At 41.1% G+C, this 13784-nt stretch overlaps 7 protein-coding genes across 8 annotated transcripts; 5 read left to right on the forward strand and 2 right to left on the reverse strand.

Annotated features, from left to right (window-relative positions):
• Nucleotides 1–162: 162 nt before the first annotated feature.
• Nucleotides 163–792, reverse strand: LOC108036930. Its single transcript, XM_017113344.2, has one exon. It carries the CDS (start codon nucleotides 726–728, stop codon nucleotides 357–359), a length of 372 nt encoding a protein of 123 aa, XP_016968833.2. The 5' UTR covers nucleotides 729–792; the 3' UTR covers nucleotides 163–356.
• Nucleotides 793–1132: 340 nt separating this feature from the next.
• Nucleotides 1133–1938, reverse strand: LOC108036931. The gene is made up of 2 exons (XM_017113345.2): nucleotides 1927–1938; nucleotides 1133–1449 (listed from the first exon to the last, which is right to left on the reverse strand). Exons 1-2 carry the CDS (start codon nucleotides 1936–1938, stop codon nucleotides 1177–1179), a joined length of 285 nt encoding a protein of 94 aa, XP_016968834.2. The 3' UTR covers nucleotides 1133–1176.
• Nucleotides 1939–3402: 1464 nt separating this feature from the next.
• Nucleotides 3403–3939, forward strand: LOC108037742. Its single transcript, XM_017114392.1, has 2 exons — nucleotides 3403–3481; nucleotides 3538–3939. Exons 1-2 carry the CDS (start codon nucleotides 3470–3472, stop codon nucleotides 3937–3939), a joined length of 414 nt encoding a protein of 137 aa, XP_016969881.1. The 5' UTR covers nucleotides 3403–3469.
• A 1074-nt stretch (nucleotides 3940–5013) lies between these two features.
• Nucleotides 5014–6467, forward strand: LOC108039459 (trimeric intracellular cation channel type B). 2 transcript variants are annotated; one of them, XM_017116479.2, is made up of 3 exons: nucleotides 5014–5363; nucleotides 5720–5992; nucleotides 6060–6467. In XM_017116479.2, the coding sequence occupies exons 1-3, from the start codon at nucleotides 5077–5079 to the stop codon at nucleotides 6346–6348; spliced, it is 849 nt and encodes a 282-aa protein (XP_016971968.1). In that variant the 5' UTR covers nucleotides 5014–5076; the 3' UTR covers nucleotides 6349–6467. The 2 variants fall into 2 exon arrangements, with proteins under 2 accessions (XP_016971968.1, XP_044313976.1); XM_044458041.1 differs by lacking the exon at nucleotides 6060–6467 and having other exon boundaries at nucleotides 5014–5355; nucleotides 5695–5920.
• Nucleotides 6468–6909: 442 nt separating this feature from the next.
• Nucleotides 6910–7389, forward strand: LOC108039458 (protein dpy-30 homolog). Its single transcript, XM_017116478.2, has one exon. It carries the CDS (start codon nucleotides 6963–6965, stop codon nucleotides 7308–7310), a length of 348 nt encoding a protein of 115 aa, XP_016971967.1. The 5' UTR covers nucleotides 6910–6962; the 3' UTR covers nucleotides 7311–7389.
• A 98-nt stretch (nucleotides 7390–7487) lies between these two features.
• LOC108039457 (retinin) lies at nucleotides 7488–8382 on the forward strand. Its single transcript, XM_017116477.2, has 2 exons — nucleotides 7488–7529; nucleotides 7640–8382. Exons 1-2 carry the CDS (start codon nucleotides 7518–7520, stop codon nucleotides 8198–8200), a joined length of 573 nt encoding a protein of 190 aa, XP_016971966.1. The 5' UTR covers nucleotides 7488–7517; the 3' UTR covers nucleotides 8201–8382.
• A 521-nt stretch (nucleotides 8383–8903) lies between these two features.
• Nucleotides 8904–9316, forward strand: LOC108038065. Its single transcript, XM_017114782.1, has 2 exons — nucleotides 8904–8936; nucleotides 9032–9316. Exons 1-2 carry the CDS (start codon nucleotides 8922–8924, stop codon nucleotides 9314–9316), a joined length of 300 nt encoding a protein of 99 aa, XP_016970271.1. The 5' UTR covers nucleotides 8904–8921.
• The last annotated feature ends 4468 nt before the right edge of the window (nucleotides 9317–13784 follow it).

A 13784-nucleotide genomic window follows, 5' to 3' on the forward strand; every position in this document is an offset into this window, starting at 1 on the left:
GACGGACAGACGGACATGGCTATATCAACTCAGGAGGTGATCCTGATCAAGAATATATATACTTTATAGGGTCGGAGATGTCTCCTTCACTGCGTTGCACACTTTTGACCAAAATTATAATACCCTCTGCAAGGGTATAAAAAAAATATGAAATGCAATTTTATTCCAAGCACTGAGAGACAAACGAGGTGATATAAATGACCCAACATTGGGGCCTCGTGGATCCATTCCAGATCCATCAGAGCTCAGATGCGACAGCGCTGGTTGAGGCTGGAGTATCCTGGTGATGGGAAATCGGATCAGATGTTGTTGGCAAACACATTGGGAATTTGGTAGGGAAAATTATTTTTTTTGGACTACGATAGATGCTGCATCAGGTTCTCGCCCTCCGAGCTGAACATGTAGGGCAGATATTCGAGCTGGGAGATTTGCGGAGTGGGCCCCATTTGAGAGGTGCTGGAAGAGGAATTACCGATCAACTGGTTTTCCGTATCATCATCCTGAGTGCTAAGCGAAAAGGTCATGTGGCGACTGGGCGCGTTCATGAACTCGAAACCGATTGCCACATTGGCCATCCCGGGGTGTCGGAACTGGGCGCGCCACGCCTGGTTGCAGTTCTCGTGGAACTCCAGGGCGGGTTCCTCGGCATCCTCCTCCACGGCCTGCACCTGGTGTATCATCATCTTCGCACTGGGCAGCCGAACATCGCGGCAGCTGCTGTTCCACATGCTTATTGTTGCTCTTTATCTTATTTAATCCAGAGTATGTACTTTCGATGTGTTTATCAGACTGGCTTTTCAAACGTTATATCACAGCCCACTGGGTTTTAAATCAAATCTCCAAGAAGCTTACATGGCAATACAAAAAGTAGTCTTGGTCAACAGAAAACCAATTAATAATAATTCCTTATGGCGGAATCACATTCTATCCAGTTTAACATATATAACTTTAGTTATCTATATTACGAAATAAGTCTTACTGAGTATGCAATCTAAAACCTAAAGTTGAATTCAAACTCACAATATCAGCAATAGATTTTGATCCAAAAATTTGGATAAATAAATATTAATTATTAGATAAGAAACATAAGAATAATCTAAATAAGCAATGTTATACTGTTATAAACGCAGCCTTTATTCACACATTTAACTAGCCTAAACTAAACCACTTCATTGTCTAACTGTTGGGCACATAAACTGGACTCAGATTCAGCTGCTCGTAGCCCGTGGCTCCTCCCTCTTGGGTTGACTTCGTGTGGAAAGTTCGATTAAGGTTCGTGGGTTCCACATAACCCAAAGATCGACCCATTGGTGCGATGACGAAGCGGGTCTGCGCTTGGGAGGATCCCTGATAGGAGACCACCGAGGGCGCCGAGTCGATCAGAAGACGAGGCGCCTCCGTTGCCGGTTTGGCCAAAACTAGAGCCACGTAGATTACGGCCAAAAGCACCTAAATAGGGTGATAAGATCTGGGATTAGTTAAGTAATTAAATGGCGAAAAGGGTAGATCGATTTGTGATTAACGAAAGTACTTTAAAAGTATTCTTAAGAAATTAGTAACTAAGTTTGTAAAGGCCTTATTAACAAGTTAAGTTAGTTTTCGAGTTAACATTAAGAATTGTGTAATCACTGTTCGCTATAAGAAGAAGTCCATAAAGGCACATATCATCTTAAGGCCTTAAGATATTAACATGAATTTAACGTTTTAAGACATTTTACGGCTAAAAAATCAGCCTTGAACATTTTTTTTTTAATTTACTGTTTATAGGCATTATAACATTTAGTTTTATAATTGTTATCCAACTGCAAAGTTATTAAAGGTCTCAAACTTATTAAGATTACTCATCGCTTGTAGGATATTAATACTTCTTCGTTTACCATCAAATCGAACCACCCTGATCCCATAGAGGATGATCATCCCACTCACCAGATGCCGCATGGTAACGATCCAAGCCTAATGGGGCGATTACAAAGACGGCAAGCCACTGAGAACACCACCGTCGAACTGAGGTGGGCGGATCGAATCGAATTGAGGACTGGAGGTTCCCCTTTCGAGAAGCAAACACAAAGCGGAGCGAGTGGCAAAGTCAAACTGAAGTGCTGTGTGAATTGCTGTGCCATGAAATCGCGGTGGAGCAGTTGCTGGCCCAAAACAGAGGCGGGCGTGGAGCATGCCGAGGGGGTGGCCATATCGATACACCCCCACTCACACAGCCCCTGGATAAATGCTCGATCTGCGATCGAAGCGTTGGAAACACGCGCGCAGTCGCGGTTATCTTGCAATTGTGGGAGTGTCTCAACTTGGACGCAGCTTTACGTAAAGAAATAAACCGAAAAAAAAAACAGAAAAATCAAATATAAATAAATACCGAACGCCGCAAATATTGTAGTAATAGCACCGCAACAACAAAGCCTACAACATGCGACGGCGTCTGCGCAACTCGCTGAAGGTTGATCCACTTCGCACCTCCGCCGCTCGCCCCCCGCACCACCAACATTTGTGGTTGTGCTGTTCGCTCGGGCTATAATACTCTAGTGAAGTGAACTCCAGTTTATTGATCTATCATTTTACATTATTAGGTTGTAATTAAAAATATGTATTATTTATTAGCTTAGTAGCTACAATTTATACGATATATCATTACTGTGATTTTGCTCCTGACGTGATACACAAATAATATAAACAAAATCTCTATTAAAAACTAGCAATTTACTAAAATAATGTTAGAATATAATTTTTTTTTATTAAGATAATAATTTATGTCTTATATTACTTGAATGTATCTTTAACCACTTGTTTTAAAGAATAGGAGTCATCCTAATTATGAGCTACAAATTTCTGATCCAAAGTAATTTTTGGAATTAATTGTATTAAAAACAATCGTCTTAAAAAAAATCCATGAAACCTACAATATTTTCCCAGAAAAAAATATTTAAACGATATGTTTTAATTTTGGTCATTAAGTATTAAGTTCACAGATATTTCTCTAATGAGCTAAATGTCATACTACACTATCTGCTCAGCATATTTATAGCGAACATTTTTTAACCAGGCAATATATAAAGTAGATTGAAACTGAGTAGGATTTCAATTTAAAAAGTAGAGTATTTGAAACTGCGGTTCAAATAATGTATTTTTCACTTGACGTTTCAATAGTTGAATTTGCCGTCGTGGCTTCGCACAGTCTCCGGCAATCCGGCAAAAGTTGAGTCAGTCAGTCGGCCATATGATTTGGCGATTAGCCGGAGGCGCGTAATGGAAGCTCTAAGTGCACGCAGCTCATGAGAGGCTGTCGGATCGGAGTACTTTTTGATTAATTAATTAGCTGCATACAAAATGGCCCATAAATCTCTCTGTGCGAAGACAGGGCGACCTCTTGGTCAAGGAGTCCGTCCTCTTGGCCAAGACCGGCTATAAATGGCAGCGGCACTTGTCTAACGGTAATTAGTTGCCCACTCAAGTGACCATCATGCACATCACGGTGAGTAATCTGCGTCCTGGTGTCCATACATTCCACCTGACTCCCAATCCCAACAGATTGTTTGCCTCCTATTCACCTGGGGCCTAAGCCGCAGTCACGCAGCCACCACAATCCTGCATTCCAACGGCCAGTTGGCCAGTGCCGTTTCCCACCAGAGCTTCACCAGATTGTCCTCAGCGGAGCCCCTAATCCTCCACTCCCAGAAGCAACTGGTCGTTCCCTCAGCGAGGATTGTCAACCATCACTTAGCAGGGGCAAGTAGGCATCAGGTCAAGAGGTTCTTCCAGGGGCAGGAGAAGGAGGAGGAGCAGCTGCCCACCATCTCCAGCCAGACACCCGCCCACCTCACCTACGCCGCCCACCCGGTGGTGCACCAGATGCTGCCAAGGATTAAGCCCGTGCGGAACATAAGCTTCGACTCCCTCGTCCCAGGACCACGCAGCCTGTCACCAGTTTAGATTGGACAATTGGGATTTCACTAAAAAATACATATGATATAAGCCCATCTCATTTATAAACTTGTCATAAACATAATGAGAAATATTGTAAATCATTCAATTCCTAAGCATAATATGACTTGCAATGGAAAGTTTAATTTTCAACACATGTTTAAACATTACTTCACACATACAAATTAGACAATCTAGATTCTTTTTATTCATAAGTGCTAATCAGACTTGAAAATTGTTCTTAAAAAAAAAAGTTATTCAAACCAAAATATAAATATAAAAGGTCTATATTATTTTGCTTAAATTCAAGAAGACAAAACTATAAGTTTATAAATCCAAATGGTATATAATGTCCATAAATTATCAACCGCACTATTCTTTTTTGTTTTTGCATTTACACATCTCCACAAAAGTAGACACCCAAGTTTCGCTTGTCAATATTTTCGTTTACGCAAATTCTGTTCGCTATTATTAGTTTTTAAGGCGTAATTGGCTTTTTTATAATATAATAAAAAACAAGAGAGAACGCTATAGTCGGGTGCCCCGACTATCAGATACCCGTTACTCAGGTAAAGGGAGTGCGAGGGAGATGGAGATAGAAACTTTGATCACGCATAACTTTTTAACGAATGGTCCGATTTGAAAAATTTCTTCTACATTTCGATAGGTATTGATAAACACAATAAAACTGCATTTTTACTTTTCCGAAATATTTAAATTTTTAAAATCGTATATAAACGATTGTGGGCGTTAAAGGGGGCGTGGCACCTTTTTTGAAACAAACTTGCGCTGCGTAGGAACTCCTAAAATCTACATGCAAAATGCCAATCTTCTAGCTTTTATAGTTTCCGAGATCTCAGCGTTCATACGGACAGACAGACGGACAGACGGAGAGACGGACAGACGGACAGACGGACAGACAGACGGACAGACGGACATGGCTAGATCGACTCGGCTAGTGATCCTGATCAAGAATATATATACTTTATAGGGTCGGAAACGCTTCCTTCTAGCTGTTACATACTTTTGCACGAATACAATATACCCTTTTACTCTACGAGTAACGGGTATAAATATCTCAGTAGCCAAAATTCAGAGTCAACCGAAGGACTCCAAAATAAATACTGAAGGACAGCTGAGCGAGGGATGAACGGCCGGCTGATCCTGAAGCAGCTTCCGAACCACTTGGTCTTCCGCATCCTGCACTATTCCCTGATTTCCCAGCAGTTGCGGGACGAACTAGGAGTTTGTGCAGGATCGTTGAGGTTAAAAGGGGGCGGAAGCAAGGCTTTGGAGTGGCAACCCTTCGTCCTGTGGCTGGCCAACCTGTTGCTGAACTACGCAGGCGATATCCTGGGAAACCTGCTGCTCGGCAGTCTGCCTCTGGAACCACTCTGCAATACCGCAGATATCCTGCTTAGCTCGGTTATCTGGTGAGAGTTATCTGATAAAGATTTAGAACAATTAAATGTGAATTTTCAATTCAAACAAAACTTATAGATTCCACAACATTATTAAATGTGGGCCAATTTTAAAGAGACATACTTCCTGAGACTTAATGTTTGATTCTCTAAAAAATTCTACATTTCCTTTTTTGAATGTCAATTTATTTTTAATACCATTAAGAGTTCAATGAGGTATGACATTCCACATTTTCCCCATTATTCGCATAGTTAGGGATTAAATACTTGTTGTTTTTGCGTTCTTAATTTGGAATTTTGGGTGGGCAATTTTTATGAAGTTTTATTGTTGTCAAATTTTAAGCTAAACTACTTTTTCTCACAAATAGGTACTGCATCTTTTACTGTCCCTTTGATCTGGCATACAATCTGGCCAGCACAATGGCTTTTCGCATCCTGGCCACCGCCATGTCGACGATCAGCCAGATTCAGCTGATCGACCGAGGAGTTCATTTGGCAGGACAAGTGTATGGAAATGCTCCTGTTCCAATGCTAATAGTTGGTACTGTCATGGGAAGTGGAGCAGAGGCTCTGACGCCGGTGGCTAGTCTTTTGATCAACAGATGTCAGCACAACCAGTTGGCTTACCTCAAGCTAAACAAGTGAGTTGTAAGGGAAAAAATAAACATAAATCTAATATATATTATATTTTATTTATATATTTTACAGCAACTCGAAGCTGGCGCTGATCCTGTCCTGCTTTTTCATCCTGGAGATCTACCAAAGTCCTCTGATTCTGGGTCTCTCGCGTCATAGTCTAATAGTCTACACCCTGGTGATGACCATTGCCTTGAAGTTCCTGTCGCTGACCTATCGAACGGACCATTTTATATGGCTATTGGAGCACCAGATACGATATATCTTATTTGGCGGGCTCTCGAGGGATTTGAGCAAGTTCTTTCAACGCCTGCCGAAGCCTGAAGTCCGGCGAACGTGGGCGTTCTCTGAATTCGATTGAAGCCCTCGTGGGTATTGCGTAATCTTAACCCCCTCCCCCACTTCTCCACCAGATTGAGGGGGGTGCGAGTGGGGTGGGGGCGTATGATTTAAGCGGCTTAAGTTACCGCCTCGTCCAGCCAAGCGATTGGAGAACTGCAGCAGATGTCTCGCTTGATCGGGTTACGTATGCTAATCAGCTTAGAAGCATTCGCGGACAGTGGACAGTGGACAGTGGACAAGGGGATGGAGCAGCGGGGGAGGTGCTGGGTTACGGCCACGGGACGGTGGATGCTCGAGTGTGCTCGTCCAGCTGTACCGTGAAATTTCTGTTCGAGAATAAATCCACACATTTAAACTAAAACTTAATTAATTTTCCTATCCGGTTATTTTAGCCATAACAATAAAAGAAAGTATTATAAGCTAATATTTTATTATGTTTATTTTTCAGAAATTCTAAAACTAAGTTAACTGTTGTAGAATGTATATCAAAATTATGTACAATAGTATATCCTACATGGTATAAAAAACGAAGTCAACTCATAGAAAAAATTTTCATATAAAAGTTACCTTTCATTTATCTTTCTCTTCCAAATATAATATTATTTCATTTCCTGACCAAACCAGACCTTTAAAATGTCAACCAAACGAAAAGTTAGTCCTCGCAAGAAAAGCAAGACAAGCGTGGATAAGTCGAAAAAGAATCCCTCTGCCATTAGATCGATTCTGTGTCCGGATGTCGTTAAGCCCATGAAGGAAACCAAGCCAGAGGGAACCGAGGTCAAGGAATGTCCCCGAGCTGGGAGCTATAAGTCCTCAGCCGACCAACGAATCTATCTCGAACAGGAGGTGATACCCATTCTGACGGAGGGTATGCTGGGATTAGCACGCGAAATGCCCCGCGATCCCATCGGATATCTGGAGAAGTTCTGGCTTTACAACAAGCACAAGTGTGACATCAAGCTGCCACAGAATATACTCTGATCGATATCTAGTGTAACCCAATCAAATTTAAAATTATCCGATGATTAAATGTTTCTGGTTCGACGTTTAGTTTAATCAACGATGCATTTCTTTGGGCAATGATGCGTGTAGATTAACTCTGGGTTTTGAGACTATAAAAGCAGATCTAATCTCAAACTGCATCATTCATTCGTTAGCTTACAGATTTGCAGGAAGACTTCTATAATCATGTTTAGATTGGTGAGTTGTTTCTTCCTGAGATTTAAATATAGGGTACTCTTAAATATAGTGTACTCTGTTTTGGAAATGGGGAAGATATTTTTTTACTATCCTGTGAAATCTTTTATCAGAACCTGCCCGTCTTGGCCATTGTGCTCGTCCTTGCCGGAGCTTCCCAGGCAGCCAGTTTGGAGTGGCCCTCGAATCTGGTGGCCCTCAGCTCGGCAAAGTCCTCGCAGCTGCTTCCAATTGCCAGCGAGGATTCCGTTGAGTTGGCCGAGGGCAGTTCGGGATCCGTGGTATCATCTGGTAGCCAGCCCGAGGAGCAATCCGAGGAGAGGGAGGAGGAACAACTCTCGCAATCATCTAGTGGCAGTTCGGATCCCATCGATGCCCGTCTGGTTTCATCGGGTATCCCCATCTCCGTGCCTCTTCCTTTGATCCTGGCTGCTCGTAATGGACTGCGCACCGTATTGACCATCCAGGAGCCAACTGTGGCCAAGGTGGGTGAGGTGGTGCAGCATGTGCCCACTGCCATTTCGCATCAGAGCCAGACGGTGGTGCACGATCACCGCCGGTTGGTCACACCCATTGTGGCTCCGGCTGTTCGCACCACCCAAGTGGTTCGCCAGCAGCCACCACTCCTGTGGACCGTCGCCTCCGATCCCCGAGTGGTCCTGATCCGCAACTAAGGATCTAAGTCAAGGATCAACAAGATGAACTCGCCAAATCTATAATACGTCTACTATTAATTCCCTTTCTGGACCTGTTAACCCAAAAAACTCTGTTTCTTCTCTGTCTTCTTTCTTCTGCCATTTTCTGTAGAATTCTTCTGTAGTGTGCTTTTAATAAAGATTTCGCATTTGCATTTAAATTGCTTACCATTGCAACTAATATTGGAACTCGCTAATTTATTGGAATTTAATTTAATTTAAAATTCCATTTCAAATTACTTTCTTTTAGACATTTTATACTCACAATTTAAATGTACTTGTTAACCCGTATAAAACTATCTCTCAACCCATCTTATGTAAAATGATTGTTCTGTATTTTGCGTATTGTGAACTGATTGCATTTTCACTTGTCTGTGGCTGGATTCTTTGGGCGTTGTCGGTGCGACAGGAAATCAATAAAATAAACACTGAGGCCAGCCCACGACCACAATAAATATGCCACAACCGCCCCCCTTTTTCCCGCAGAACTCTTCGATTGTGTGCAATCAAGATCTCTGGAGGATTAGGCTGACACATGGTCTGGGTTGACGCCCAAGTCTCTTCTCATGTTCAAGGGCTGGGACCACTCATTTAGAATGGTTAGTCCATTCTCCAATCTGGCGTTCTTTGCTGGACTATAAAAGCGGAGGATTGTGTGGCCAGCGAACAACAGTCAAGTGAAGTGCACTGAAGCAAGAAGATGTCACAAAGATTGGTAAGTAAAAACATTTCTAGAGGATAAAGGGAATTGGAGATTAAGTATTGTAATTAAATCTTTAACTTTAAATTAAACTTCTTTAATCTTTGCAGAACTTATGTTTTGCTCTCCTGTTTTGCCTTTTGGCACTTGCAAGGGCTGAGTTGCATTTATACCATCCCTTGATGACACTGCACCACCAACCGACTTTGGCCAAAGTGGGTCATCTGGTGGATCATGTGCCCACTGCGGTTTCCCACCAGAGCTCCACCATCGTGCACCGCAGTATTCCCAGGATTACACCCCTACTGGCTCCTACTTTCAGGACCTCCTACCTGCACTATCCCACCTGGAGTTATCCGCTTTTTAATGAGGCCAACACCCTGTACAGAAAGTAATTCACTGCACACCAAGAATCCTAAATAAGGACTTTAATAATTTGACTACCATACTTTCGATTTGAACAATAAAACAAAACAAATTCAAAAACCCCTAAAATGACTGCATTGTTTGTGGATTGTGTAGGCTAATCGCAATTGGCTTGAAAGGAGACGACTGCCAATTAGATTTCGCGCTACGCTGCACTTCTGATTGAGTGTGGGGTGGCAGAATATTATTCAACCGACGTCACCAGATGAGCAAACAAACGCACACAACAAGCTTTGCGTTGGTATCCTGTTCTCAAGGATTCTAAGGGGGTTTCGGAATTTAGGGAGCAGGGTTTAAGGCCTGGGGTGATAGGAACATTTATATTTTGTAGTTCTGTATAAACTACATTAAGAACAAGTAAGTGAATAGTTTGTAAACAATAATCATACTAATGTGAACTTATGAAATATAACTCTTATGGATTATGTTCGAATTCTTTATTGGCATCAATAATACAATTTTATATAAATGCACTTCAATTGTAGCTATTGGATTACTCGAGGTCATACGTTGGTTATATTTTAATTTCTTCTATAACACAGCGTTATCTTTCCTCACACTTTAATTATTTAAAATTATTAAGAAGATTATATCTTTTATATTTAGTATAAAACATTCGTAACAACCAAATCTAATGCATGGGTAACCCATAGCACACATACCCTAATTCTAGTCTATTTTGGGGTGCATTGGTGCACGGATGATTGACGTGCCGTACGCAAATGTTTCTGCATTATTTCCAGGCCCTTGGAGGCTGTTGTTCTATCTTCTTCAATTGTCAGAATTTTCGATGGGAATGACCCCGGGTCAGTAGCCGAAAACCCAGCGGTGTATGCTCCCTGAAAAGCCTAGAAGTAATAAAGATTAATTGAGTGAGGGCTTTCACCCAATGTGTGAAATTGTTCTGGCTTCGTGTTATATCGAAAGATAACAAATGGAAGCCGTTGGATACTTGGTTTACTGTCTTCTGAAGACTGAGATAATAGAGTTTCAAATGACACGGTGCAAACAATGAAATTGAAAACCCTGAACTCCAGAGAAGGCCAAAGGTTACCTCCTGTCAGAGTAAAGCCCTACAGGTTATGCAATCACCAAAGGATTTATTGATGCCAATTAACCGTGTGAATAACTCACCGAGGAAAATGACGCAGAAAGCTTAGAGAGGGGTAAGTAGTACCCTGTCATATAGTATAGTCGGGCATTATCGGATTACACAAGACTGCTGCATAAAGGTTAAAGCATCAAGGTGGGGCGAACAGTTTATCGATTGATGCACAAGTGCTTTGTCTTTTCCGGGCACTCAATACTTGTCATTTGCAGGAATCGAAGGCAGCCCAATGATGCAATTCGAAAAAGGCGTAGATATTCCTCTGCTCCACCTCTCGATTTACCAACATCATCATCATCGCAATCGTCATCATGCGTTTTGTTTTGCAGTGCGGCATAGCCGCCTTTTGGGCTCACACCACTTTAAGCCGAGCGGCCTCCCAAAAGAATGCCTCGAAGAGTCGGACAATGAATGGCCCCCGAAGGGGTCTCCTTCCCAATCCCTTCCAGCTCTCTAGGTTCATTGCATCTCCCTGGGTCTGGGCTTTGATTGGGGTAATAGGGCACAGTGGGTGATTTGGGTGCTCGACTGCTGTGTAATCGGTTTGTTTGTCTACCACAAACGCCATTTGAATGCATCGTTATGCTGTCTTCTTGGCCACTCAACGCACTAAAAGGACCTGCCTTCTCGGGGGGTCCGGAAAAAATTTAATAACTTAAGTCCCGAAAGGCGGAGAATGAAATTCCGTCTGATCAAATCAAAAGACAAGCCACTTAGCATAAGTGAGACCGCCGCAAAAATCAAGTTTTCCCAGAACTCAGCCCGAAACGTATTAAATATTTGATGTAATCCAGAAGTTTCAACTTAAAGCGAAATTATTAGATAACTTTTTGGGAAGAGGCTTTCACTTAAAGCCAACATTTTTCGGGGGCAGGGGAAGAACGGAAGTTTTGTGGCATAAAAAACACCCCCTCCACGCAACTTTCCGGTGTGGCAAGCAGCGGTTTTCAAATTAATTTACAAATGCTCAGAGCTTGTAGGTAAATTTGTTTGAGCCGAGATGAAGACAATAAGCCGTGTTAAATGAGCCAGGCAGTAAAAGAGCAGTGAAAGGGGGCAGCAATAACAGCGCATTTGATGCGGGTGAAATAATTCGGGATATTATGTAATAACCAGGGGGAATAAAAGGGAGTAACAGCTGTCTGTTGGGGACATGACTCACTCCGCCCTTAAAAGCCGTTTATCACTCATCCGTATGCAAATCACACAATGTGGGTGAACGACCTTGACGGTTTTGGCCAACTATAATGATTATCATAATACAACAATAAACATAGTCATACGCATCGACTTTATTACAGGCAATTTCGCAAAAAACAACACGAAACGAAGACGAAAACAAAAGCGAAAAACTCATTCAAACCCCAGGCACATAAGCCAGTCAAAGAAAACCAAATCGAAGCTACCACAAATCGACTCCGCATATGAATCATAAGCCCGGCTCACTGCATCGCACACTGCTGCATTGTTATGCAAGCCCCAGAGCACAGAAAAGCCAGCCAAGCGATGCTAGCCACAAACTTGACTGGGGTTTCCCCAAGGCCCAAAAGCTGTTAAAGCCAAAGCAATCAAGAATTGAATAGGCCAACAATGAGAGACCGAAAACTTAACTTCGGTTTTCTCGGGATTTTCCAGCATTGGCGAAATTAAAATGCGGAATGCAATTGTTGGCACTAGGAAAAAATTAATATTATATTTACAAGTAAAGAGGCAATAAGCCAAAAAAATCATAAAAATGGTTGTTTTAGTTATAAATAATATTTTAAAATTATAGGGAAATGGTTGTTTACTTAACATCCCAGATTTTCAAATCACAATTTAATATTAAAAGCAGTTTACAAGTCATACTCATGCCAAATGTTAAGTATAATAACCTAAACAAAAATCATTAAAAAAAGGTAGGAGGTAGATAAATGATTTACTTGCATTTTAAAAAAACTTTTTGGTTACTTCTTAAGTTACAATAAACATAGGAGATTTTTAAGTTTTAAATTTGACTAATAAAAATATTTTTGGGGCTCGGCTTAATTTATATCCTAGCAAAGACAAAGCTCTAAATCCATACTCAACCAATAATGGGCGACTTAAAGAGATTGCCAAATAATTTTTAGCCAAATGGTGCGTGTGGGTGGAAGACCTCAACTTGTTGAGCAATTGACACAAATCTAAGCCGGGGAGCCGATAAACCGACCTTGAGTTAGTGACAATTTTTGTTTTTTTGCCTTTTGGACTTGAACTGCGACAAGTTGTGTGAGAAAGAGAAAGAGGGAAAGGTATGTTCAGAGAGAGAGAAAGAGATAGTGCTTCGGCCAAGGGAAGCTAGCATAGTGGAGCAAACACGATTCCCACACAAATCCATTTGGGCAAACAATTAACAAGCTGGCCATAATTAACATAAGTCATGTTGAAATACTCCTGCCTAAGAAATGTGCAAAAAGTTGGAGCGAACCATAAATAGAAATGAATATATGCCAAATCTCAAATGAAGTTCCAATAGCGAGCCCCTGAACCTGTAACCCCATCGGATTACACACTCTCCAGCTGGCATTAGTTGTCACCGGCGAGGTCCAAGTTCAAGTTCAGTTCACCAACTACTGGGATTTACCAATAGCTTAGTTTCAGCTAACTGCCAAAATTATTTTTATCAGGAAAAAATGATTAAAGAAACAGCAAACCGCAGTAAATTATACACTATATGTTTTATTAAAACAGATTATATATTTTTATTAAACATATAATAATTTGGTTATCAATGGGATATCAGCTCTATAATTTATTGTAAAATGTGACTATTGAAAGATAACAAAACAATTTATTATCGATCTTATAAATAACAATAAATTACAACAATTTAAAATCATGTTTTCTTAACATGTTTAGAAAGTTTAATTTATTCTGTGAACTAAAAAAATCAATTTAAATTTGCTTTTCTATGAAATTAATGTTAAAAGTAGATATTCTTTTCTTTTGTAAAGTTTTAAATATAGTTGTATTCCTTTCCGCAATTTTAAATAATTTTTCCTTTCTACTAAACCTCAATTCATCCATATGCCCAATTAAAGGGTGAACCAAACTATCGTTAACGGAATTAAAATGCGATGCGAATCAGGTTCGACGCACCTCCTTCAAACAATACTCGAAAAGCCCAAAGTGCTCGAAAAATGAGTCATAAAAAACCCGATGGTCAAAAACTACGCCACACGCTGATTGATAAAAACTCCACGAATTAATCACGAACAAATAGCCGAGAGGTGTTTGCCAAACAACCCAGAGTGGCGACAATAGCAACTCCGGCAAATCAAAATGATTAGCATAATTTTCGAATATCT

Source organism: Drosophila rhopaloa, unplaced genomic scaffold (assembly GCF_018152115.1).
Source record: "Drosophila rhopaloa isolate 14029-0021.01 unplaced genomic scaffold, ASM1815211v1 contig_163, whole genome shotgun sequence".
NCBI lineage: Eukaryota > Metazoa > Arthropoda > Insecta > Diptera > Drosophilidae > Drosophila > Drosophila rhopaloa.